Source organism: Sarcophilus harrisii, chromosome 4 (genome assembly GCF_902635505.1).
Source record: "Sarcophilus harrisii chromosome 4, mSarHar1.11, whole genome shotgun sequence".
NCBI lineage: Eukaryota > Metazoa > Chordata > Mammalia > Dasyuromorphia > Dasyuridae > Sarcophilus > Sarcophilus harrisii.
In genome coordinates, this window is record NC_045429.1 from 412,584,436 (window position 1) to 412,611,667 (window position 27,232).

General features: G+C 42.9%; 2 protein-coding genes across 7 annotated transcripts; one reads left to right on the forward strand and one right to left on the reverse strand.

Annotated features, from left to right (window-relative positions):
• Window positions 1–342: 342 nt before the first annotated feature.
• On the forward strand, window positions 343–13,069 carry LOC100932628 (chymosin-like). The gene is made up of 9 exons (XM_003769757.1): window positions 343–398; window positions 2,183–2,342; window positions 3,853–3,970; window positions 4,384–4,502; window positions 7,167–7,366; window positions 8,969–9,082; window positions 10,694–10,838; window positions 11,667–11,765; window positions 12,932–13,069. The coding sequence occupies exons 1-9, from the start codon at window positions 343–345 to the stop codon at window positions 13,067–13,069; spliced, it is 1,149 nt and encodes a 382-aa protein (XP_003769805.1).
• A 555-nt stretch (window positions 13,070–13,624) lies between these two features.
• LOC100932888 lies at window positions 13,625–25,693 on the reverse strand. Of its 6 annotated transcripts, XM_031967255.1 has the most exons (11): window positions 25,657–25,693; window positions 24,154–24,263; window positions 23,549–23,567; window positions 22,664–22,834; window positions 21,535–21,707; window positions 19,937–20,044; window positions 19,494–19,685; window positions 17,847–18,079; window positions 17,155–17,221; window positions 14,189–14,300; window positions 13,625–13,867 (listed from the first exon to the last, which is right to left on the reverse strand). In XM_031967255.1, the coding sequence occupies exons 1-11, from the start codon at window positions 25,685–25,687 to the stop codon at window positions 13,830–13,832; spliced, it is 1,254 nt and encodes a 417-aa protein (XP_031823115.1). In that variant the 5' UTR covers window positions 25,688–25,693; the 3' UTR covers window positions 13,625–13,829. The 6 variants fall into 6 exon arrangements, 3 of the variants coding, with proteins under 3 accessions (XP_031823115.1, XP_031823116.1, XP_031823114.1); XM_031967256.1 differs by lacking the exon at window positions 25,657–25,693 and having other exon boundaries at window positions 21,562–21,707; window positions 24,154–24,464; XM_031967254.1 differs by lacking the exon at window positions 25,657–25,693 and having other exon boundaries at window positions 24,154–24,464.
• Between the last annotated feature and the right edge of the window lie 1,539 nt (window positions 25,694–27,232).

Consider the following 27,232-nt stretch of genomic DNA (forward strand, 5'->3'; position numbering starts at 1 on the left):
CCTGGAGTGGAATGAATTGTTTAGAAAATTAAAGGCAAATCAGAGCTCCAAGTTCATATTCCTCCCCCCAAGTTGGCCCGCAATGTTTTCCCTCTATTTTTGAAGTTCTAGGAACTGATATCTTTCATTTTCCTTATCGTTTTGTGTGAAGACCAGGTGTGGGGCAGCCCTTGGAGGTCAGGGGTGTATCTTGATGGATATTTGCCTCTAATCTGGGGTGATCTCTGTGACCTCTTAGCCAGAGGTGGGTCATTTGCCTGCTATAAAAGCAGCTAATGGGCTTAGGGAGAGAACAAAGTAGCTTGGACTTCCACAAGTGGAGCATTTGACCAAAGCAGCAAGATGAGGTGTCTTCTGGTCTTCCTTGCCATCATAGCCCTCTCTGACTGCATGATAAGGTAAGTCTTGATTCCTCAGAGTATTCTGAGTCCTTTGGGATTGGAGAGAAATCTCAGAGAGAAGAGAAAAAGCAGCTCAAGGATGGGGGTTTGCCTGAGACTTTTCATTAATAGATGAGGAGTTTCTGATAGGAAAATCTGCAATTTTGCATTTTAGTCTCAGAACTCTAAATCTTAGTAATAGTCTCCCTTAAAATTCAGTTTTCTGTGGATTGGTGAGATGCAAAGAAGAATGATATCTCTTTCTCACATGCCTCTTGCAAATAAATATCCAGTATCCTCTGCATGCCCAGGAACCAAATCTGAGGTACAGTTAGGTACCAAGTGCTTGAAAAAACCTAGTCTTCCTTTGGACAAGGAGAAGGCAAGATCCCTGAAAAAGATAAGAAGTTCTTAGACATAGTTCTTTCTTTGCTTTTTTCTTTTTCTTTCTTCTTTCCTTTTTTCTTTTTTTTCTTCCTTCCTTCCTTCCTTCCTTCCTTCCTTCCTTCCTTCCTTCCTTCCTTCCTTCCTTCCTTCCTTCCTTCCTTCCTTCCTTCCTTCCTTCTTTCCTTCTTTCCTTCCTTCCTTTCTTCCTTCCTTCCTTTCACATTCTTGATACTACATCTCCTTTACATTGAATCTAATGACTCTAAAACTATTGGACTACAAGCAGGGTTTTGAAGCAATGGCTTTCATTGAAGGAAAGCTCCATAGATGTTTTAATCAATTCATTCAAGCCAAATAAAAGGCTGAACTAATAATATTCTGGGTGGTTTATAGAATGCCTTCCAGATGCTGCTTTCATTCTGGTGTGAGTTTGTGTCATTCCATTTCCCAGAAGAGTCTTAGCAGAGTGTGGGCCAGTTAATGGAATTGCTACCACAATTCCAGATTAGTTCCGGAGTCAGATGGAAACCAGTAATAGAGGAGTAAAGAATGAAAAAGCTGAGGCTAAGGAGAAAGCAGCCAGAAAATTAGAAAAGTGATGAGATCCAGGAAAAACCCTTCCTCGTGCCATGTGTTCAGTGCTTTGTAGGAGAAAACTCCAACATCCTTATGGACAATTGCCAGTTTCAAATTGGGCTGCATTTCCCATGATATTGCCTTTCTTTTAGCCTTTTAATCCTCAGCTGTGTTTGAGGAAAAGGGATTTGGAAACTTTTCCCAAGTCTTTCATTTATGAGGTCTTGTGAAGAGAAGAGAAGAGTACAGAGATGATGATGGTACACAAATTCCTTTTGAGATATAAATCAAAGAGAAATCAAAAAGAAGCAAGTGACATTTTATTTTTTTTCTTTAAAATTGCTCTTAATTGGTCATATAGTTCTAACCAAAGGACTTTTACATCTAGTATCCCATTTTATTCTCACAATGGCCAAAATGGTGGGTAGAAACCTATTTTTAGGTAGCAGATTTTTAGATCTAAAGTGTAACTCAAGAAAATAGTTCAAGTGTCCTATTTACCTGTGAGGAAGGTATGGCACTGATAGGTTTAAATAGCTTGTTCACAGTCTTATAGCTAGGAATAGCCCAACTGGGACTGAAACATTGGTCATCTGATTCTTTATACAGTGCTTTGCCCACTCTATCATTATATACTTCTCTGAAGCCTGGAAGCTTCAGAATTTGGGTTTGACAAGGTTTTGCAAGGGTGATGGTTGAAAAGTATCTTTGCATATATTTTGAAAAATTTAAAAAAACTATTATAAAAAAAAGAATTTGGGTTTGACTGATCCTCAAGGGAAAGGTTGGCCAATTCTAATAGAGGGACTTGGCTTACTCTTCTTCTTCAACTGCGGCAGATTGCCACTCATGAAAGGGAATACGTTAAGACATAAGCTGAAAAAGCATGGTTTGCTGGCAGACTTTCTGGAGGAGAACAAGTATTCCCTCAGCTCCAAGTACCGACGCTACGGTGAAGCTGCCAAGGTTGCGAGTGAACCCTTGACGAATTTCCTGGATGTGAGTTGCTTTGATAATAATAATCATAATATTCTCATTCTGTTTGCTACTGGAGTTATCAAAAATGCTTTTAGTGGGGCAGCTAGTTGGTGTAGTGGATAGAGCACCAGCCCTGAAGTTGGGAGGACCCGAGTTCAAATCTGATCTCAGACACTTAACACTTCCTAGCTGTGTGACCTTGGGCAAGTCATTTAACCCTAATTGCCTTGGGGGGGGGGGAATGCTTTCAATGAAGCTAGCTACATTGAATAAAAAAAATTAAGATTTAGACTTGCTCAGATCTGTTTTCATTTGAACCTCATCAAAAATGATGAGACAATTGAGGTGATGATGAAATTAGCTGCCATTTATATAGCATTTTAAGCACTTTACAAAGTGCTTTACATATATTATCTCATTTGATTTACTGGCTCATTTTCCTCCATGGCTAAGTATTCTTGAACCCTATACTTAAGTTTCCTGGACTGCTTCTTCTGGTCCCCTTCCATTCTACTTTTCTCCACTTCTCATAGAATTCTTTTCGATCATGGCATAGTCAAGGAAAGATAACCAAGTGGTCTTTCTTCTGATTGCCAGTCACTTATTATCACCTGTTTGTTAGATGCCCTCAGAGGCATTTCAAACATGCCCCAAACAGAACTCACTATTTTACTTCTGCTCTAAAGAAACCCCACTCTGAATTCTTTAATTTGCTTTAGCAAATTAGCCTGGCTTTGAAGGTCCTCCACAATCTTTTCCAGATTGTTTTCACACTGTCTCTTCACATATTTCAGTTATACTGGACAAAGTAGCCATGCTGTGAATTTAATATTTATTCTGCCTCTGTATACACATATATTCTTACCTAGAACACACTCACACTCTCCTCATCTCTACATTTCAGAAATTCTGTCTTTCCTTTAAAGCTCACTTCTGATGCTAATTTCTCCTTAGGTCTTTGATTTTTTTTTAAAGGAAATGTAAATCCATTTCTAGGAAGGGACTTTCTGTAACTGGAAAAAATTTCCCCCGATTCTTACTCTTACTCCTTCCTGTTGCAACAATGACCCCTTTCTTCCTATTCTGCTCAGAGACAGAGAACAACTGGTCCTCCCCCCAGTCTATCTAGAACATGGCCTTCATCTTCGCCCTATTTCACTCACCACTGTAGAATCTTCCTCAGTGCTTCTGTTCCTCTCCCTGTTTCCCTCATCATCTTGCTTTCCATTTTTGTATCCAGGTCAGTCTTTTCTGATCTTTAATTTTGGTACAGAGTCTCAAACATCAGACAGGCTTAGGTACCAATAACATGAGTTGTGTGGACCTGCTTGTGTATGGACTCTAGAGCATTCCCAGGTCATCTGGGAGATGAAGGATCCTGTGATGCTCATGATGCCATTGTCTCTTCATCTAAACTCTAATCCTCCTCAGGTTAGACTGAAGTCAGAAAATTTGGCAGAGTCTCCAAGTTAACCTCTTGTTCCATCCCACCATAGTGTTAGCATCTCAACATATATTCTTGCATCCACAGTCTCAATACTTTGGAAAGATTTACATTGGAACTCCACCCCAAGAGTTCACTGTGGTGTTCGACACCGGTTCCTCTAATCTCTGGGTCCCCTCAGTCTACTGCAACAGTACTGCCTGCGGTAAGTAACCCACTTCACCTAGGACTCAGGCTATATGAGTCAGCAGTCTAGAGGGGAGACTGGGAAGGTCCCTGGGCAAAATGGACATAGATGAATTTAATCTTTAGAATCTTCACTTTAGCTTATTCAAGCTACTTGGCTATTTTACTGGGAGGAAGAATGGAAGGTGGGATGGGAAACTGGATATTGAATAGAATGGGTTCCTTTGGGTCACTATGGACTTAGTAGAAAAAAGGGAGGAAGAATCAATTTGTAGCAGTCAACAAGTTTTTAGTTTTTATTTTCAAGGATCAATAAAATTAGCACAGTGACACACAGTAGGCACTTAATAGTTTGTGGCTGAGTGATACATTGGTAGGAGGTAGAAAAGCTTTGCACAATCCCACCTTGAATTAGGGGTTATATTGTTTCAGAAAACCACCATAGATTCTCCCCCTCTGAGTCCTCCACCTTCAACAGCACCGAAGAACCTCTGTCCATCCAGTATGGTACTGGCAGCATGGAGGGAGTCCTGGGCTATGACACTGTCATTGTGAGTATGGTCTGACCAGAGATTTCCCACCCCTCTCTGACAATTGGGTGCTTCTGAGCCAAGTGTGATTCTTCCAGGAAGCGTGGGATACTTTATTTTCGTCTGATTCTGCCCACCCAGAAGGGTGGGGGGGGGGGAGAGATGTTTAATTCAGAGTGGGGTTTCTTTATTGATTTGCCAAGTCCCCTGAAGAACTGTCACACACACACACACACACACACACACACACACACAGCTCTGTGGGGTGTTCCTTTCCCAATAAAACTCCCATTCCTGCTGAGCTGCACAGCATTTAGAACTGCTTAGTGTGCTTGTTGGAGACATTTCTCTGGGGCTCCATATCTCTATGCCCTGAATCCTTTCATCTCATTCTTCCTTGTTATGGTTTTCCCACCTACAGTTCTACTTCACAGAATCAGAATCACAGAATTTCATTTTTGGAAGGGACTTCTGGAACCATCTGGTCTAAGCCCTGCCCAAAAGGCTTGTGGGACAGGCGCCCCTCAACCTTTGCCTAGATGCCATTAGGGTGATAGGGAAGGGTAAGAAGCCCCACTCCCTCCAGAAGCTCTATGGCTACTTTGGGCCAGTTTAGTTAATGGAAAGATTTGCTTAGCTTCAATCTATATTTGTTTCTCTGAAACTTCCCACTGGGAAACAGATTCTAAGTCTACTCCCTCTTTCCACTCAACAGCCTTTCAGATACTTGAGAACTTGTTCTCTGTAAGCCTTTTCTTCTCCAGTCTAAATAACCCCAGTTTCTTCACCCAATTCTTAGATAATATGGACTTGAGGTCCTTCACCACGCCAGGTGTCCTCGTCAGCATATGGCTTCCCTTTTGCCTACAATCTTTCCTATGTCAATTTCCACCTTTTTGGAAAAATAAAACATTCCTTCATAAATGCAGTCCCCAAAAGTGCCAAAAGGTCTCTCCTGGACTCTTTTGTTGCTAGACCTTCCACTGGGATTGTTCCTAGTTATGTTAGAGATCTACTGTCACTGTAATCCAATGCCCTGGCTTCCAGGGACCTTTGAAATTTCACTAGTCAAATGGAGCTATATTAGGTGAGTTTCACTTTCTTCCTTTCTTGAATGTTCTTTCCCTGTCTCCAGGCTGGCTTATGCATTTTCAGTCTTTTCATGTCCCTTATGATTGCACGGGTTAAGCAGCAAATAAGTGTTAAGAGCAGAGTCTTTTAAAATCAAAGGAATCAGGAAAGCCCCCTTTGAAAAAAGCACATAAATGTCTCAAGGTTCCATGAGAGGTAGTTGTCCTTTTCTTTTCGCCCTCATGGAATGGAATATCCAAGAATAGAACTAGAACAGTGGCTAGGTGGTTTAGAGAAGCAAATGAAGGGAAATATTTCTGAATGACTAGAACTATCCCAAGGCAGAATTGGCTGCAGGAGGTTGCAGGTTACTGCTTTTTAGAGATTTTCAAGTAAAGACTAAATATTCATCCACTGACTGGTGATAGCACTTTTGATTAAGTATGGTTTGGACCAGAAAGCATCTAGGATTTTATCAAGTGCAGCCCTTCTTCAATCATCCAATCTAATATTTGTCACTTTGAACTCAAACAGTTCCTTCTTGGATTCAGCTAACTGGCTCTATCCACCTACATCCAGTTTGATTTGAAGTCCACAAAAACCTCCTGGTTTCCTGACATTATTAGCCCGATCTTTTGGCTTTGACTGGGTGGAGATATACAGTTAGCCTCAAATAGACAGAGATTAAACAGAGAGGACCCAGAGCTTTGCCTCAGGGAATGAGCTCCCAGGAGGTTGGGGCCATAATTTAGTCTCTGAAGCCTCCAAGTCCATGCTGGTCTGTATGGCATCTGCTCCTAAATGCTAATTTTCCCCCCTTTCAGAGTGTCCTACTTCCTTTGCAGTCTGTAGCAATTTGCCTTTTTTCCTTGCTATTTTAGGTGCAAGATTAAAAAAAAAACAAAAACCCTGTGCCTGTTGTCATATTCAATTACAGCTGCTTCAGCTTCTCCTTTATCACACATCCACCCACCTGGGAAAGCTGGGGAGAGACACCCTAGGTGTTGTGTCTCCTAGAAAGTCTCATTTGGCCTGAGGAAACTGAGACTAGTAGAAGTGGAGGAGGAAGGAGGGGGAGGGGACAATACCAACTTGGTTTAGCCGTTGGATCAGATGTTGTCAGTTAGTCCCAACGCCAGGACGACTAGACCCTTCTCTGCCTCCTTCATCCCTTCCTTCTGCCAGGTAGCCCTCTCTAGCTAAGAGCACCGGGACTTGCCTTGGCAAATACACTTGTCCTCCAATTTCATCTTCAAGTATTATCAAATTCCTTTAAAAGGTCAACACAGAAGGCACGAGGAAGGAGAGTTTGCCTCAGGTGGGCTCAGCTTGAGTCTGTGAGACCTCTGTCTGAGCAAGTTCCTCTGTAACTAGACAGACTTTCAGGTGCATCAAGTCACTAACACTTTTCATCAAAGCCAAAGTACTTGGGTTGTTCTGCTGGCCTCTGCAGTGGTCCTAGCAGAGATAGTAATTCTGACACAGGCTTTACTTGCTCTGCCCTCACCGGCACAATTGCGGACCAGGGACCTGTCTTGGGTGATAGTTTGCAGTTGCTAATTGCATGTGGGAAAGCATAAAGTGATTGTCTCATTGACTTCTGTCCCCCTTTAGGTCTCCAGTATTGTGGACCCTGACCAGATCTTTGGCCTGAGCACCCAGGAGCCTGGAAACATCTTTACCTATTCTGAATTTGATGGGATCCTAGGACTGGGCTACCCTTCCCTGGCTGTGGATCAGGCCACCCCTGTCTTTGACAACATGATGAATAAGCACTTGGTTGCCCAGAACCTCTTCTCTGTTTATATGAACAGGTAAGTGACACTTTCAGATGGAATCAGATGTTGATTTGCTGTGAATTCCTAATCAAGATTTTAGGAGATCCCTTCTCAGTGTCACTTTTTATCCCCTCCTATTCTCTTTGGGAACACTTTGCAATTTGGGGACAATTTCCACGGAAAGTATAAACTATTATGGACGAAATCTATAAGACTTCTGACATTCAATGGTCAGTCACCATTTCTGGAAGTCCAAAAAGTCTCCACCAACCTTACCCCAACATCTTTAACATTGTGCCGTACTTAGAAAAAGATGTTCATTAAACATTATTTGTTGGTGACGAAAATTCTAGGGATAATGAAGAAAACAGGAAAGAGGGATAAATCAGGACCTGCTATTCCAGAGAATGGCAGGTATAAGATTACAGAAAAAAAGTAGCAGGAAGAACTAGAACAGGGCATCAAAGGAAGTCGGGAATATCTGAGTATTCCCTAAAATTCAACATTCAGTTAGATTTCCTTCTTATGTTTTCATACACAAAAAGCTAAACTTTAGGAATGTACACTATACAATAGAAATGAAATTCATAGGATAGCCTGGGGTGGAGAGAAAGAAAAGCAGAAACAGATTTATATAGGAGTGACAACATGGGCAGTCAGAAATATAGTCTCAACCCCTAAGTCCCAGGATAAGGAAATCACCCTTCCCACCTGAGGGACTTTTTCCTGGAAAAGGGAATAGGGAAGAGTGCCTTAAGAAAGAGGAGTGACTGATTGCAGGAGTGTCCTGGCCCAGCTCTGATGAATTTTGGAGAGCTTATTGTAAAATGTTCACTCTGAGCCTTTACAAGCCAGAAATCAGCCAGTGCTCCAATTCAGAGTTCTATTTATTGTTCTGTTGAGTGTTTAGACTTAAACAATGCTGATTCAATGTAAAACTGTGTGCCTTTTTTTCTTTTAAAGACTCATTTTTAAACATTTATGAGAACACTCTTGGGGTGAGATAGATTCCAGAGGAATTTAGAGCTTCCATATTGGGGTACAAGGGCATGTAGAGAAGACAGCTTCAATTTGAAAGTCAACACTCTTGCCTGGAGCCCAGGGCATAGAATGGGGTGTCCCCCAGTTTGGGGGCTGAAAAGAGGTAGGGAGCCTAAGAGAAGCAAATCTTGAATGCTATGTCCAGCTGAATCTCTGTGGAGATTAGGAAGATGTGTGTTCAAATAGACACACATCTGAATTTTTCTAAGAAAAAAGCTTTGGATCACAAAGACAAAGGTCAATCACCAAGAAAGGACACTGGAGAATGATAATGGCTAATGAGTCTCCAGAGTCATAGCCGCTTACATTGAGAGCTGCCAGGGAACCTTAGAGACTAGAGCTGCACTCACTTGGCCAGGGTTCCCCAACTGGTGTCTGAAGAGGGGATTTGCATCCACACCTTCCTGAGTGGAAGCCCCAGTGCTCTTTGCATAATGCCATAAATTTCTCAGAGGAACATTTCCTTGGATGACGGCAGCAGAAGTGGATCTGGTAAATGGGGGGGGGGGGCTAGAAAGCTGGCCCTGCTCTGGACCCCTACAAACATCTTTTACTTGGAACTAAGGCTCTGATCAGTGTGACCTCCTCTCATTCCAGACACGGCCCAGGCAGCATGCTCACCCTTGGGGCCATCGATTCATCCTACTACACTGGCTCTCTCCACTGGGTGCCCATCACCGTGCAGGGCTACTGGCAGTTCTCTGTGGACAGGTGAGTGAGCGATCTGAGGCTTCTGGTCAGAGGCTCATCTCTAGGCTCCAAATAAAACCAGGATCTCCTTGGATCAATCCACAAATGCTGCGCTAAGTGGTAAAGAAACACAGATCTGCCCTCGAGGGGCTTACAGTCTCTGTGGAGGTGTGTACCTAAGAATATACAGAACAGAGGGAAAACTTTTACCAGGTAAGGTAGGGAGGGAGGACCCTAGCAGAGCAGCTTTGTGAAGATGGGGATGCCCTTGCTGGGAGGCTTCTAAGGGGTGCGTGGGGACCAGACAGTGCAAAAGCAGGAGCAGTGAGAAACAGCCTGGCTGGGCCAGAGTGCAGAAGGAACCTACCAGTCTTAGGACATTGTGGTGGAGAGGAAGCTCTGCTGCACAGAGAGTCCGGCTCAGCACTTATAGTTGTGTGACCTCAGTTTCCTCATCTGTAAAATGGAACCAATAGTTTGTCTTACAGGGTTATGGTGACATCATACTTATAGAAACCCTTTATATAGCAAGTTCCATGCAAATGTATGTTTTACAAAATAATTTTACTATTATATTGTATAATAGCTATTATGCAAAAAGGGAGCCATTGTTATAGGTCTTTCCTATTAATATTTACATTAGACTCTTCAAGACATTACATTTGAATAAGAATTTTATTTTAATTGTGGTTTTGCCTATTGTTCGTTGTCGACAATAAAAAAAAAAGAACACCCCCCTTTTCCAATTTTTTAATTTGATTACAATTATAAGACACCACCAGTTACATAAAATCTCCCCTCCTTTCTTTATTCGTTTCATAATTCTGCTCAGAGCAGTGACTTTTCTCTATGGTAGTTGTTACACTTTGTAATTGTAACTCCTTTCATTTCTATACATTGTGGCAAGTGATTCTCCCAACAATCCTGTGAAGCAGATAGGGCAGGAATTATCATTTACAGATGAAAAATCTCATTTTACAGATGAAAAAATTAAGACCTAGAGCTAAAAAAAACCCAAACAAATAAACAAACCCAAATAAGAACAAATAATCATATGGTACTTTTAAGGTTTGAAGATAATTTATAAATATTATTTTATCCTCACAACTACATAATAATAATCCACAATAAATAATAGGTGCTATTATTTCCACTTTACAGATAGGAAAACTGAGTCAGACAGAGTTTAAGTGACTTGCTCAGAGTCACGTAGCTGATAAATGTTCAAGGCAGGATTTGAACTCAGGTCTTCTGAGTCTTGTGCTCTATCCCCTATACCACCTAGGCATGGTTATGCAGGCTAGTATAGGATAATACATAGTCTAGTGTTGAGTATGTGGTGTCTGTACCTCCTGCTTCCAAAGAACTTGTGGTAGTGACAGCTGGTTCATCTTTGAGCTTGACCCGTAGACCTGATCTACCTGCTGGAGTCCAGTCTCAACTTTTCACATGTGGCTATCCAAAGGAAGGAAAAGCTGTAAAGGAAGTTGAATTTCTTTCCTTGGTTTCTCCTCCGGGTCTCAGCTCTAGCTTTGGGCACTGTTTAAAAAACAAACAAAAACCTTGGGTGTTAATAAGAGAAGCAGATTAAGGTTCAAAGTTGAATTAAGCAGCTTGCCTGTGTTCTCCCAGAATCACTGTCAATGGCCAGGTGGTGGCTTGTGATGGTGGTTGCCAGGCCATCTTGGACACCGGTACCTCTCTTTTGGTCGGTCCAAGCTATGACATCAGCAACATCCAGAGTGTCATTGGAGCTACCCAGGGCCAATATGGAGAGGTAAGTCCCCCAGCTCAGCCTTCAGAGATTCTTCTGGGAATCCCTTACTTTCAGAGATGAAGAGTCAGTTCTCAAGGATCCACACTCACCAAGGAAATTTAGTCAGGGCAGAAAACAAAGATAGACGAGGGGAATCAGCTCTCCTTAGCATCCATCTCCTGAACTCTGAAGCCAGTCAGACAGTGAGCATTTATTAAGCACTGAGGATACAATGGCAAAACCATCCCTTACAATGGGGAGACAACAATGCAAAAACTTTATACAAACAAGACATATCCAGGCTAAGTGGAAATGATCTCCGCATTGTCTTCTGTTCTGTGATGTGATAAATTTAAATGCTTAGAGCCCACTTTCCTCCTTCCATCCCACTGTTCCACGCCTTCTCAAGTTCCACCCCTCCTCCACGCATGAGCACTCAAGCATTATGAGGGGTTTTTTGATATTAAAAATATCTGAGACTCTGTGACCCCAGTCAGAATCCTCCCCCAGATCTCAGCTGGTCCTAGCTGCCTGAGGTTCTTGTCTGCTTCCAAATGCCAAAGGAAACCACCTCAATACCAAAGGATTTTTGCTGCACTTGCTGCGCAAGTTTGGCCCTTTCAGAGTGGCTCTGGTTTAGAAGATGGGCCATTGCCCAGGGGATGCCAGCGGGATTTTATGATTTAAACAAGTCACATCCTTACCTCCATGGGAGATCTTGGACACTTTCTTGGCTCCAGATGTTTCTCCAGGCTCTCCTTCCCACTCCGGGCTCCCTTTTCTTCTGCTCTGGTGGGAGGGCTGCATAGCTTCTCCCTTTCTCTGAAAATTCTCTTGAACTTTTTTCAGTTTGACATCGATTGCAGCAGCCTGAGCTCCATGCCTACAGTTGTGATTCACATCAATGGCAGACAGTACCCTCTCCCTCCCTCAGCCTACACTATCCAGGTAGGAATCTTGTGGGGAGAAACTTCTTGGGAAGGATTGGAAACTCCTGAAATCTGTCACAAGGAGGGGCCTCTGACAATGCTGGTCGACTGGGAGCCAATGTTTTCTTGTTTTCGTGATATGGAATAGTAGAACCTGCACTAGATTTGAAAATCTAGAATCTGGGATCTGACTTTCCGGCATCCTAGCTGTGACTTCAATGAGTCATGGAGTCCCCTGAGCTCTAGTCACCTCATCTGTAAAATGGGATAATAGTGACACACTCTACTTGGTTTTCTTGTGGGGAGAAGCTCTTTGTAAATCTTATAGCACTGTAGAAATGTGAGTTATCTCACTGCTCTCAAGGCAGTGCAGGCCTGGGGACTATGGAAAGATTTTGAAGCACTGCACCTCCACCTTAAGGAGGCAACTAAGAGAGCTCAGGATTTGAACTCAAAACCTCAACTTCTGCCCATTGCTCAGCTTTCCCCACCTCTCCCTCCCACCTTGACCCAGATTTTCCTTCAGAAGACTGGGCTTTCCTGGAGGCTCTTATCCCATTCCCTTCTCATGCCTTCAGACTCGCCAAAGGGTGATGGCCCACATACTGTCCCCAATCTTGGGCCTGCTGGGCTCTTCTTCATCCATCACCTGGTCAAGCTAGCCTGTATCAAAGCTAAAAATGAGCAGATTAGACAAGATGGAGTAGAATGGGACTAGACAGACAATTCATGTGACCTTATGTTTCGATAGCCCTCAAGAGTTTACAGCTTTCACCTAGAGTGCTCATTTTCTCTTTACAAAAATACATTAAGGGAACTGTTAGTATTTCCATTTTAATGACGAAGAAACAGAGTTAGTGACTTGTACATGTAGTTAGTGGCAGATCCGGCCCGGACAATAACCCGAGGCTTCAGGCTTTTCATTTTTATGCCATCCCATCACTAATGATATTAAGGATTAAATGAATCCTGGTTCTAGTCCGAGTCCTACTTTCCTAAATTTCACTCTTCCTGGGTTTGTTTCTTCATCTTAAAGAGGCAATAATGCCCTACCAGACTCAGAGTTATCATTATGGTGGTGGACGTGAAGGACTGGGATGGGGGGAAGAATCCCTTGTGACTGTCCTTAATTATTGTTGAGTGAGGGGGCCACCTTCACTGATGCTCTGCTTGGGTCTTCCCTAGATGGAAAGTGTGTGTACCAGTGGCTTCCAGGGTGATGGTAGTTCCCAGCTATGGATCTTGGGAGACGTCTTCATTCGAGAATACTACAGCGTCTTTGACAGGGCTAACAACCGTGTGGGGCTGGCCAAAGCAGTCTAATGGAAACATTGAACGCAGCCCACCTCACCCACCTTTTACTCCATTGATTAATCTGTATCAGAGAGAAATCCCCTGGACTGTCCTTAATAAAGGTTCCCTTAGGCAACAGAGCCTTGCCTCCTGGTCTTTTCTGTAGTTTCTACAACTTGCACATTTTCAAGAGCCGGCAGGGGGAAATCATGGGGGTGTCCAGCTCAGGGGCTGGGCTTTCTCAGGCCTTTGTGGAGGGACAAAAGAAGGCCAAAAGGCCTGATTAGTGGATGACAACCTTCACTGAGGAAAGGATCAACGTCTAAGCCAGATTCCTTTTCCTCATCGTTGCCTCAATACAATTTCTTCCCATCCTCAAACTTCCCCATTGCCAGAGATGTGCTGTGGAATTTATGGCCCCGGTTGGGGTTGGATGTATCACAGGGTCAGAGGGACAAGACTAGGGGGAGGAAATGTAGATCATTAAGGAAAAGGATGGAAAGAGGGGATTTTCTAGTGAAATGACTTAAAATGAGCACATACCTCCAAGGTTCAGACCTGGAGAAGAAACTACAAAGAACACCGTTCTGCATCACGAGTCAAGAGGAATTTAATGAGAGAAGATCTGTTGCTGGTAGGGGGGGTGAGATCTTGATGGGATGGAACCATTGAGGGGTAGGTGGAAGCCTCCCTTGCCTTGGCAAGAAGACTTCTGGGTCTTACTCAGCTGTCTTTGGAGGAACTTTTGAGTAGAAAACCAGGCCTGGCAAATGAGAATCCATCTAAGTCTCTATTCCACAGGAGTAGGAAACAGATCTTGGCCTTTGACTGAAATGACAGAGGCAATAGACCACGTCAGAAGGATGGGAGGCAGGGGACCGAGTCAGACAAGTCTAGAGATAACCTTGCTCAGGTCCAAGGACCCCAACCCCAACCCTCCCCCCTCCCAACCCTCCCCTTGCCTGGATCTCCTAAGAATACAAATAACTCCATACCCTGACAGAAGAACCAGGAAAGCAGCCTAGAACTACAGCAGCATCTCTAAGCCAGGCCCCCAAATCTTTTTCTCTTTACGGAAGGGGTGGGAGATAAGGACAACAGATGTATCTTCTCTCAGTCCAGCTTATGCCACCCTTGCTGCCACCTTACCTGAATGATGGCAAAGAGTGGTTGCTGTTCCCGACCTCCTCCTCCCGCTTCCTAGGGCTGGCACTCCGGCCTGCCTGCTCCTCTCCCCTTTAGAAACTCCCCACCTCCTTTTCTGCCCAGGGAAGGAAAGGTGGATGAGACTATTGTTGATATGACAACAGGGCTATAGCTCAACTGGACCTCAGAAAAGAAAAACGTGGAGTTATGGATTCACACTCCCAACTCCCTTCTCCACCAACCCTGTCTTGCCTGAACCTTCTTATCAGAACCTCTGCCCTGGGCCAGCTCCCTCCATTCTGCTGCTTGCTCTAGCCACATCCCACCTTCCTGGCTAAGTCACACCTCTGGAGTATCTCAGACTATGGGGGCCCACAAGGGTATGGAGAATGATCGGCTCAACTGGGGTCCTATGTCGGGACCGCGGACCCTCCAAGTCTGCCCAGCTGTGGTACCTCTTACCCTACAGACGTTGTCAATTCTGCAGGATGCTCATCAGAAGGGAGTGTTTGGGCATCTAAACTCCAGATCCTTGAAAATTGTGTTGAACTCTCTGTGTCTTGGGAAAGGGGAAAACCCCCATCAGTTATCCAGTGAGGTTTGGCTTTATACCCATCCCTGATTAGTCTTAAAATCATCAGGAAAGGAAACTCAGAACAAAACCTGAGCTTAAATCAGCGGGTTCAAGGGAAATCAGGCTTTGAAGCTGAAGAGAATATGGAAAGAGTCCTGATTTTGGGGTCAGATGACTTCAACTTATTATATCTCTTTATATTTCTAGGTCTCATTTTCTCCAACTGTAAAGTCAAGAAGTTGGACCTGAAAGCTGTCTAGATCTGTGATCTAAGTCATAGTGTCTTTAATATCAATGGAGACCTATCAAGGATCAAAATTCTTCTGCCACTGGCTGGGGCAAAGAGCACTGACTTCTCCATGTACTTGGGGGCAATAGTTTTCTTTTTTTGCTTATATTGTCTACTGAGTAACAGGCTATTATTGTTGTCACTCTAAAGTATTTCTCTTCTTATTGCCATAGCTAACATTTCTACTACAATATTGAATAGTAATGGTGACAATAGAAAACCATGTTTCACCCCTGATCTTACTGGGAATGGTTCTAGTTTGTGTAAAGTAATTCCATAAATCTATGGTATTTCACATGTAGTCATGGATATGGAGAGGGTAAATAATGTAGGGCTCTTTCCCCACCCTCTCCTTTAAGGTTAAATTACCAGTCCAAGGTCCCATAATTAGTGCTGGGGCAGCAACTTGAACACAAAACTGATTCTAAGTCCAATGATCTTTCCATTAAGGCTCACTGCCTCCTATAAATGTATATATAGATATATAAAGATAGATAGATAGGAGAGCTAAGATTACTTTAAGTTTTGTGAAGTGCCTTAGATAGGTGAAATCAGGTAAAAATATGGAATCATGTCTTAGTTCTGACACACAGAATCTTGGCATATCATTTAAACTCTCTGTGTCCCAGGCAACTAAAAGTTTGTAGGTTATAGTGTCTATATGGTCTATATCGTGTCTATTGGGCCATTGTTGCTCCATGTTTTACTGATGTCCATTTATGCTATATAGTTTTCAGACTAGAAATTGTTAAATAGTCATTAATCTATCTTGATAAAGGGAGTTTCCTCATTGTTGATTCCCCAGACCAAAGGAGTCAAAATTCTGGCCGTAAAAACATTTTTTGCCAGACACTGTACATTGACAAAATAATCTTTCCCCTTGAGAAGCTTATGATCTAGCATGGGCAAATAATATGTACGCATGCATGTAGACAAAATAGATACAAGGTAATTTGGGGGGCACTACAAGAAAATTTTCTTGCAGAAGATGGCATTTCAACTTAGTCTTGAAGATATCAATTTTGATATTCCCAGAATTGGAGGTTGAGAAGAAAGAACATTTCCAGGAAGGAAAGGTAGAGAAATAGGACTTAAGAGAGTCATATATTATATTGGATTGCTTGCTGTCTAGGGGAGAGAATGAGGGGAGGGGGAAAATTTGGTACATGGGGTTTTGCAGGGGTAAATGTTAAGAACTGCTTTGCATGTGTTTTGAAAATGAAAAGCTACTCTCTAAAAAAAGTGTCATATATGAGGAAGAGTAAATTGGCCAATTTGGTTGAACTGGGATGTGAATGAAAGGGAATGATGTGAAACAGGGGCATTGAGGTTGATGGGAGCCAAGTTGTGAAGGGCTTTTCATGTCAGAAAGATTAACTTATATCAGATCCTAAAGGTAACAAGGACCCACTGGAAGTTGTGACATAGCTATAGGAAAACCATTCTGCAAGCTCTGTAGAGAATGGGAAGTAGGAGGGCAAGACCAGAGACAGGAGACTAATTAGGAAACTCTCCTGGTGGTCCTAGGGAGGCAATCAGAGCCGGAACCAAGGTGGTGGTTGTGTGAACAGAGAAGAACAGAGAGAGGAAAGAGATGTTATGGAGGTAGAATTATTAAGATTTGGCTTTTTTTTTTTTTTTTGGACAAATGGGATGAGTAAGCACAAGAAGTCAATTATAATGACACTCAGGTCTTGAACCTGAGTGACCAGAAGAATAGTGGTCTCTGTAATAGAAAGAAGGAAATCTGTGTCTTTAGTGGAGTATGTACTACACTAAGAACCCTCCCTAAGGCTAATTATTATGTCTTCTCCTTTAAACTTGACATCAGATACCCTATATTCCCCCTTTTAGATAAGAACCCAGAAACTACATCTACCCACTTAGGATCATATAACTTAGAGCTAGAAGGGACCAAGGGACCTGGGACCTGGGACCAACCCCCTCATTTTACAAATGGGGAACTAAGGCCAAGAAAAATGAGGCAAATTGGCCCAAGTTATAAGCATTAGAGGCAAGATTTGAATGCAAGTCTTCGGACTCCAGAACAAGTGGATGCAGTGCTGGGCCTTTGAGCTGGGAGAGGTGAGTGGGTAAATTGCTTACCATGATTAAAACGCAGATGGGACTCACAAAGATCCATTCTGAGTCCTTGATGGAGTTGATCCAACAGCTAGAGACAAGCAGAGGAAAGCTGTCCCTGAGAGTCTTGGGCAGGCCACACATCTCTTAAACCTCTAAGCCTCCATGCTGGGTGAACCCATCCTGAACATCTGAACACCAGAGGCCAACAGCCCTAGCACAGCCATAGAAAAAGGGAAAGGGGGAAAATAGTGTCTGGGGCTAATGCCTAGGCCTGCCTAAACTCACAAGGGCAATGGTGGTTTAAAAAGGGAAGCCTGAGAGCCCTGGGCATTTTGGAAGGGGAGGGTTTGGGATTGATGGGTGAAGGATCTCTGAGAGGATAGTTAGGAGAGGAAACAAATCCCATCAATTTTCAGTTTTCATCTCTATTGGTTGGGAAATGATCCTTTTAAGTAATTTTTTGGCTTTTAAGTCATTTTCTGACTAGCTTAATCAGGCTAGTTGTCAACTAAATATTTCATTTCCCAATCAGATGAGTATGGACTTGCTTTGGATACTATTTTGGGTACTAATTCTATGGGATTAGTCCAATTTAGTTTTATGGTCTACTAGGACATTATGGATTATAGAGTCTTGTCTAGTGCTAGTTTAGGGTTTACTGTGAAATTCCAGGGCCATAGAAGCAAATAACACTTTGTCTTTCCAACACTTACTTGTTATAATTATTGATGTCATGGGCTTGGATGGCAATAAATAAACCTATGTGCAGAGCAGGTATCCCATAACTGGAGAAATTCAGCACTTTCCTGAATAGCTGGATGGTGCTGAAATAATCGACCACCTTAAGGCTCCAGGAAGCCAGGTAGAAAAAGAGCCTGCCCAGAAATATCCAGGCAAAACTAGCCAGGAACGAATAGCAGAGCATGCCGATCATGATGCACATGGCCTGGAGAGGAAGTGATAGAGGAATTAGACATGTTTAGGTGAGATTGAGTTGGGTCTACTTTCCCTACCCCCCACAGAGGCAAAAAAAAAAAAAAGGCAAGAAGGTATCCTCTGCTCACTCTGTGCTGCTGTAGCCACTTAAAGGTACCAGGAGCTTCTTCCCCAGGTACTGCCCTTGCTATTCTGTCTTCCCTGTACTTTTTTTTTTTTTTTTACTATACCTCTTTTCTGTAGGGTCTCCAGAAGAGCACAAATTTAGAATGCTTGGGATAGTGATTTAGTAGATCAGGACTATTTTACTTTAAAGGGTTTGGGTTTGGGGGGGTGAAGGAGGGGAAGAGGGAGCAAATGATATGCAAATTAGATAGATCAGCTTCTTATTGAAACAAGTAGGACACAAATCAGTGGATACCTAATAGTTCTAACCTGGATCCCTACTTAATCTCCTTTAATCCAGGGCCTTGGGGTACCTAATCCCTTTCTGGTTCAGGTCTAGATGTACCTTGTAATTTTGGATGGACAGTGCTTTGTTGTAGCTACTCTGATCCCTTCCTTCCTTTCCTTTCCTCCCCTCCCTCCTTTTCCTTCCTTCCTTCCTTCCCTCCCCCTCCCTTTTCTCCTTTCCTTCCCTTTCCTCTTTCCCTTCTTCCCTTTCTCTTCCTCCCTTCCCTCCCTCCCTCCTTTCTCTCCCTCCTTCCCTCCCTTTTTTTCTTTCCTTCCTTCTCCCTCCTTTCCCTCCCTCTCTCTTATTCCTTTCCCTTCCTCTTTTCCTCTTTCCTACCCTCTCTTCCTCTCTTCCTTCTTCCCTCCCTTCCCTCCTTCCATTTCCCTTCCCTTCCTTGTTCCCTTTCCCTTCCTCCCTTCCTTCCTCTCTCTCTTTCCTGCCTCTCTCCTTCCTTCCTTCCTTCCTTCCTTCCTTCCTTCCTTCCTTCCTTCCTTCCTTCCTTCCTTCCTTCCTTCCTTCCTTTTTCTTCTTTCCTTCCTTCTTTCCTTTCTTTCTTCTTTTCTGTTTTCCTTCCCTCTCTTTTTCTCTCTCTTCTCTCTCCTTGGTAGTCCTCCACTTCCAGTAGCTCACCATATTGATTCCCACAGAGATAGCCATTGTCTTTAGTTGATTGCAGCTCAGAACTCTCAAGACTCAAGCAATCCACCAACTTCAACCTTACTATTAGCAGATATTTTAGGCATGTACCACTATGCCCAGCAACTAAGCCTTGGTATTCTAAGAGTTAAGGTAAACTGAATATTGGGTACAGGGAAAATGGTCTTAATTTGGGCTTTAGGCATTTGGGAAGGGTCATCTTGGCTGAAAAACTAGTCAGATTTATTTGGACAGGCAGATGAAAAAAACAATCAGAGGCCATGGAGAGGAGCAGATAGATAGGGTGAGAGGAATAGAGAGAAAAAGCACCTACCTTACTAAGGGTCCAGTGTATTCCGGCGAGGAAGAGAAGATGGGAGAGAAAATGGCAGAAGTTCAGATGAAGATGGATAAAAGTATTGTTGCTCTGGATAGTTTTGAGGTCCCCGATAGTTAGTATAGCGAGGAGGAACGCGAAAGAGTCTAGAAGACCCAGGCTGCTGATAAAGCGGAGGGTATAGGCCACCTGAAACATGATAGAAGGGATCCTTGTTCAGCATTGGACTGTACAGTTCCATACGGGGCCTCTTTCAGCTCTGAGATTTGGTGACTTGGTTTGGGCAGAGCTGGCTGGCCCAGGCTACCAGGCCATGCAAAGACCTGCTAATCCTTACTCATAGGGCCAAGTATAAAGATTGCAGCTTCCCTTTGAGCTCACAAGTCAGATATCCAACTGCTTCCCTTACCCCTCCAAACCCCCCAAAACAGGGCTCTCACCATCTGCTTGTGGAGTTTGGCAAGATGTCTGAGGATATCCCCCCAATCTGGATGGCAGCGGGGGACACTCAGGCCCTGGGCTTTGCACTCTGTAGACCCCACGGTTTCCTAAATGCGTTACAAGATAATTGCATGGGGTATCTTCCTCCTTATTCCCACCCCACACTACCCCAGATCTTAGAGTTTGTATCATGATTAAATAATAGTTAAATATAGAACTTTAAGGTTTGCAAAATGCTATACAAATAGTATTTAAATTTGATCCTGACAACCATCCTGGGAGATAGGTACTGTTAGCATTCCCATTTACAGATAAGGAAATAGAAAATAGAAAGGTTAAGTGATTTACTGTTAAGTGTCTGAAGCTGAATTTGAACTCAGGTTTTTCCAACTCCAAGTTCAGCATTCTGTCTATAATTATGCTTAACTGAAGGGGTAGAGCTGACAGAATTGAGGGCAGTCTTGTGTAACTGCCTATAATCTGGTACATCCTGGAAGATCTGTTGATCAGCTTATGGACACAGAGAATAGAGTGCTAGACCCAGAGTTAGGAAAACTGAATTCAAATGCAATCTCAGATATTTGCTAGTTACTAGTATTTTTACTTAGTTACTATAAATAAATAAAATATAAATAAACTTGTTACTATAATAATAAATAAATTACTAGTACTATAAAATAATACTAGTTACTATAAATAAACTAGTTATTTACTAATACCAGGCAAGTCATTTAATCTCCCGACTCAGTTTTCTCCATTGTAAAGTCGAGAACAACCCCTCATAGGGTGTAAGAAGCAGGTGATAAATTTTTAAAGCACATAGTAAGTACTTAAGTGTTTAATTCCCTCCCCAAATTTCTTTCTGAGTCGTGAAAGTCCTGCCACCCATATTGGAGACATGTGCATTTTAACTGCATCAGGCAGCCTGTGTGTATTGACCAGAAAGCCAGTTTTGGAGCCAAGAAGATCTGGATTCTAGTACTGCTTTGGCACTAAGTTTTATTTTTAGTATCCTAGGCAACTACTTAAGATTGGTATTTTCCAATGAGCTGTGTATCTATATCAGTGGGAAAATTTTCCAAATGGGAAATTCTTTACACACATATAATCATAGAACAAGACCAAAAAGAAAATCTTAAGTTTTATGTAACCACCGACTGGTCTGTGCTTAAACGCCCCTGTTATATTCCATAGTCACCTAGAGGAGAATCTGAGGGATGGCGTTCAGATGAAATAGATATAGTTTGATTTGAGGGGTGGGGAGGAAAAAGAAAGAAAAATATGACTCATGGGAGAGGGCTTGCCTAGCTAGGATGTCACTTTTGGGATTCCTGGGCATTCAGGGGGCATCGAGCAGGAGGGAACTGGGTGCTCAAATGACCTGTAGGAAAGGGATTCAACAAGAAGCTTGATCTACCTTCCCAGTTTTGCTGAGGGTGACCCTGGGCAAAATGCTTTAGCAGGAAAGGGGTAAAAGGGAGGTGATCATGTCCATCTGCCCTGGCACCTGTATTCTCACAGGGTTTTGGGCATAGTGGCAGTGTCTACGGACACTGAGCAGGGGCAATGAGGGGACCTCCTACCCTCTCCATCCTACCTTCCCTGGGCCAGTCTCTCCTGGTACCTGCTCTGGAGTGGGATCCATGATTTCGCCCAGTTGCACTGGGAAAATGAAAGTGATGACGGTTTGGTACCGATGGTTGAAGCTCTGGGTTCCAACCCCTGCAGGGAAGCCGGCAGGGTAGACCAGATGACTCCCGAGATGGCTGCCTGGGTGCAAAAAAGCACAGGATATCAGAGCTGATCCAGATCTTAAAGTGCATCTGTTCACAGATCTAGAGTGGGAATAGACTTTGGGGTTCACTGAGTCTAAATCCTTCATTTTTACAGATGAAGAAACCAGAGCCTCTGAGGTGAAGTGATTTGTCCAAAACTGCTCAGCTAGTCGATGGCCTCGATCCCGGGGGAGCTCCGTCTGCAAAGGTCTTGGCTCTTGGTCTCAGGATTCATGGAAGAAGCTCACAGGAGGATTCAAGCAGCTTAGGAAAAATGCCCTCGGCTTCCAGGCCCCCATCAGTCTCAGCATGGAATGGTGTGTAAAAAGTTGATTTGAAATCACGAAGACCTTCTGACATACTTACTAGCTGAATGGCCATGGGAAAATCACTTAACCAGTAACTAAGGAATTTTCTTCATTTGTAAAATGAGGAGGTTGAACTTCGTGAGCTTCAAGATCTCTTCAAATCTCTTCCAACGCTACATCTATGACTCTTTGGTCCTTTCACAGAAGGGTTTGGGACCAAGGATTCACAGGTTCCTAATTCCATCAAGTCGTTAATCAGTAAGCTTTAGTAAGTGCTCTACTAAGGATAAAAAGATCAAATAAATTTAAAATAGTTTCTGCCCTTTAGGAGCTTACAATCCACAGGAAGAAACACTCCTGGAGACCCCCAGATTCCCTCCTCCCACCAGCTGCTCAGAGTTTTTTAGTTTATTAGCCACTGAAAAGTTTTTTTTGGCCTTGGTCTACAGACAAAGCTCTATCTTCAGGATCCCCATTGTCCACTGCTCTTTCCTTATCTTCCCTTGTAGGTTAGAAGTGGGGAGATGGGAAGGTGGGGAGAATAAAGCTCTGACATAGAACTTTAGTCTGAACATCTGCCTCAATGCTTCATTTCCACTAACCCTCCCCTCTCCCCTTTGGTCAATGGGGCTCTCCCCACCACCTGCTGACGATGCCGTGGACTGGCCGAGAGCTTGGCCGCTCTTCTGATGGCTCACAGTGGTATGGGCAACCACACACAGCCCTGTGGCTCCAATCTCTGCCTTGTGGGGTACCCCAGCCACTGAGCACACCAGGCTGATGCGTGGTATTGAGACGACTATGACGACGGGATCTGTGGGTGAGGAAGGGTCAACATGGGCATGAAGATTAGCCTTGGAAAGAACCAAGAGAACAATTAAAGTACTATGAACATGACATTTAATTCTATTAAAAACAACTATATGTACACACAGACATACATATACATGCAGATTGCAGGGTATTGGGGTGTGATGGGTGAAGAGAGGGGTGCCCCCCACCAGGAAGTGTCTTTTTTATTTTGATTGCCATATGAATGTGAGGCAGTGGAGCATAGTGGAAAGAGCCCCGGCTTCAAAGCCAGGAAAACCTGGATTCACCTCCCACTTCTGATATATAACAATGGAGTAATCTTGGACAAATCACTTGACCTCGAAGAGTTCTACGACTCTAACTAGCATAGAAGGTGCCAATCTGCTCTGGTAGAGGGAGTTTCCTCACTCCAGAGATCTCTGTGCCAAGGAGCTTACAGGTTCAGCCCCAGGTTCTATCCCTTTTTAAAATAACGATATGTCCTTGAATAATAAAAATGCTGGAGCTAGAAGGGATCTTGGGAAATTTAAGAATCTAAAGACCAATTTGTCCTGGAGCCCAGGTTTTCCGAAGCTCCACAACTCCAAGCTCTTTCCACTGTACAATGCTCTTCCCACCTATTGATGGGGCCAGGGGTGGGGTGAGAGGTATATGTAAGGTGGTTGTTCACTGTTCCAGACTTTGGAGAAACAAAGGGCAAGAAGTTGGTGCTCACCCCAATTCTCCCTCATGTCCTCTTGAAGTCATGGAAGAGATTAAAAACAGAAAAACAAATATTGACTTCTGTGAGGATGAAAACTTAACATTGCTGTTCTCCCTCCCACCTCCCCAATTCAAAAGAACTTTAACTGTGGAAAGCTTCTCTAATGGGTCTAATCCTCACCATCTACTCTCAATGATCTCTACCCCCACAGGGAAGCTTATGTCACAGATCATCCAAAATGGGGAGGGGGCCCCGTGGGTGGAGAGAACTTAAGCGGCCCATTGGTCCTATTTGTAGAACGATGTACATCTAAACCAGTTCAGATGTATGGAGGATGGAGGGAGACTTGTTGCTAGGGGAGATATTTATGGCATCTCTCTTGCTCTAGGGAATCCTTTTCTTAGAAATCCATTTCGGAGCCTCCTTCCCCCCCATAAGAAATGAATCCCCAAGGGGAGGATGGGTTCCTCCTTATCGTCCTGTCCCTTCCCAGGCTCGGTACAGGCAGTTTTGAGTTCTAAAGGCCGATCCAGGGGTGGTGGGATGCCATGCCCTTGGCTGGCAGGCTGGAAGGAAGTGAGTGAGTGGGATGGACTCATAGCTAAAGGCATCCCTACCTGCTGGAATGACCTAAGGGCATGGTCTAGGTTCTTCTCTTCCTTTTCGACCTTCGGGATTTTCAGATTTGTCACTCTCTTCTGTCTGACTTTTCCTTTGTCCCTGGTACCTGACCCTACTCTCCTTAGTTCATTGGTCATACATGAGCTCCTCCTCAAGTCACGTCGCCTATTGGTTATGGTGGATGTTTCCTTGGCCCCCTTCCTCCTCTTGAGTCTTCATGGCCTCTGCCAAGGCTGCACCCCTTTCCCTTGATTGTCTCTCCTCCTCCCTTACCCCTTGAATGTTCTTCTGTCTCTACACTCTACCAAACCCATTTCTTGGTTGTGTCTTTGGAATTCTTTATTGTTAGGTCATAGAGAAGCTGGCCAATCAGCACAAGCCACTGCCTGAGATGCTTGTGGATTGGTTCTTGGCTAGAAAAAACCCTTATCTCCTCTTCCTCCAACCCTAGTCCCCCAACTTCCCTTGGCTTCTCCATTCTCTATGAACTAATGACAAATCATTGAATCTCTTATTCTGATTTAGTGGAAAGATCGAGAAATTGGCCTTAACTAGTCTAGAGGCAAGTTCTGAGCTTAACTTAATAACATAAATGACTGGAGAAACTAAATTATTTCATCACCTTTAAAATGATCAGACTGGACTAGATCAGAGGTTCTTAAAATATGGTTTGTAGATTTTAGAGGATCTTTCTTAGGGAAAAAACTGTTTCTATTTTCACTAACTTCTATCTGAATTATTAGTGAATTATTTATTTAAATTTCAATGATTTAATTCAATTCATCTTCAGTTATTTAAAAGAATTAGTCCATAGGCTGTCAAAGGATTCCATGGCACAGCAAAAGTTGAGAATCCCTGGTTTGGAAGATCTTTAAGATTCCCTTTCAGCTCTGACTGTAACAGTGTGCCATGTAGCACTCATGTGCTCCCATATATCTCTCTCTGGCCTGACACAGTGCCTGAAATTCCTATTCTTTGGGGTTAAGGAATTGTCCCCACAAGACAAATATTTCCCTGGGAAGAGTGAAGCAGTATACTTTTACTATTTAACATAAATTAGTGTACTCAGTTAGCCATCCCATCTTTTAAAAAGGGCTTGGAGGAAAGAGTTGGAAAAGAGGTAAGTTTGAAGGTGGGGGAGGTGGAAGGAGAGGTTTGGATTGGAGGGTGATTTAAGAACCTGCTGGATCCAATTTGAAAAGACTTGTAAAAGCCATTTCTTAAATGTTCATTCAGTGTGAGCATTCACATCTCAGAAATCAGAAAATCTTACATAGTAGATCTTAACTTTAAAAAGTAATGGAGAATGTTAACACTATGTGTTAAACTTTAAATTGTATTTTCCCTCCAGACATCTCATTGTTAAATATTTACTAGCATATGCTTAGATGATACCCAGGGAGATTAAAGTTCTCAGTGGGAGAGTGGGTACCTTGGATGAGGGAAAAGGGAGGCACTGAAGGGAATAGGCGAAGGGAGAACACCTTTCAGCGTGGTACCTGACCCTACTCTCCTTAGTTCATTGGTCATACATGAGCTCCTATTTTACCTATTCAGCATGTCAGTCTAAAGCCAGGAACTAGGTCTTTTAAAAAAAAATCAATATTTTATTTTTCTAATTACACGTAAAGATAGTTTTTAACATCATTTTTGTAAGATTTTGAGTTCCAAAATTCCCCCCCCCTTCCTTAACTCTCCCCTCAAGATAACTAAAGCAATCTGATATAGGTCATATATGTACAATTATTTTAAATGTATTTCCATAATAGTCATTCTGTGAAAGAAAAATCAGGACAAAAGGGGAAAATCATAAGAAAGAAAAAATAAACATCAAAAAAGGTGAAAATAGTATACTTTGGTCCACATTCAGTTTCCATAATTCTCTCTCTGGTTACAGATGGCATTTTCCATCCCAAATCTATTGGATCTTGGTCTTGGATCAATGTCTTGCTGAGAAGAACCAAGTCCATTTCAGATGATCATCACATAATGTTGCTGTTACTGTCTACCATGTTCTCTTAGTTCTGCTCACTTTACTCAACATCAGTTCAGGTAAGTCTCTCCAGGTTTGTGCACTAACTCATCATTTCTTATAGAATAATAATATTCCATGACATTTATATACTATAACTTATTCAGCCAATGATGGGCATCCACTCATTTTCTAATTCTTTGGCAACTAGGTCTTAAGAGCAGTTAAGTAGTACCATAGGGCACAAAGCGCTGGGCCTGGGGTCAGGAAGGCTCATCTTCCCAAATTTGAATCTGGCCTCAGACACTTACTATCTTGGTCAAGTCACTTAACTCTTCTTTACCCCAGTTTTCTCATCTGTAAAAATGAATTGTAGAAGGAAATGGCAAACCACTCCAGGATCTTTGCCAAGAAAATCCTCCATGGGCCCAAAGAGATATGACCTAACAACAATAACTTATGCTGGCTGCAGAATAAGTTCTTGGATCGTTTCCAAACATGCAGATTCCATGTTATGAATAAAAAGTCAGTAAAATGAAAAATTATTCACTTGATTGTGAGTCCATATACTTTAAACTAATCTTTGATTTAATTTCTACAATGACTTGACCAGCCTAACTAGCTGAGTTAGTATCACATCATGTTAGTTTCTAAATTCAATTCTTTTTTCATAGAACTCCCTAGTCTTTCAGAGGAGATGGGTGAGGGGATTGATAATCTGTGCATTCTAGCCTGACCAGTCCTGGCAGGGAAGGGGAAAAGCCATTAAACTTTCTTAAAAACCTGTTTAAAGAAAACTTTAAACTAGGTTTAAAAGTTCTTTCCAGGAGGACTGGTTTTGCATTCTTGGTTATCACATCATACTTTCTAGACCTGTGGGACGTTTGGCACTGGACAAAGGGATGTTAATTAATGAAAGGAGAATCAGACATGTCTGCTCAGCCTGCCAAAAAAAAAAAAAATCCAGGAAATTGGGACCACCTGAGAGCACATGGTTCCCTCCTCACATGTGGGCTAGCAGATGAGCTGAGAGGAAAACTTTTCATTGCCTTTCCCTAGAGGTTAGGCTGACTACCATTCTAATGGGATTCCCAATTGTACTG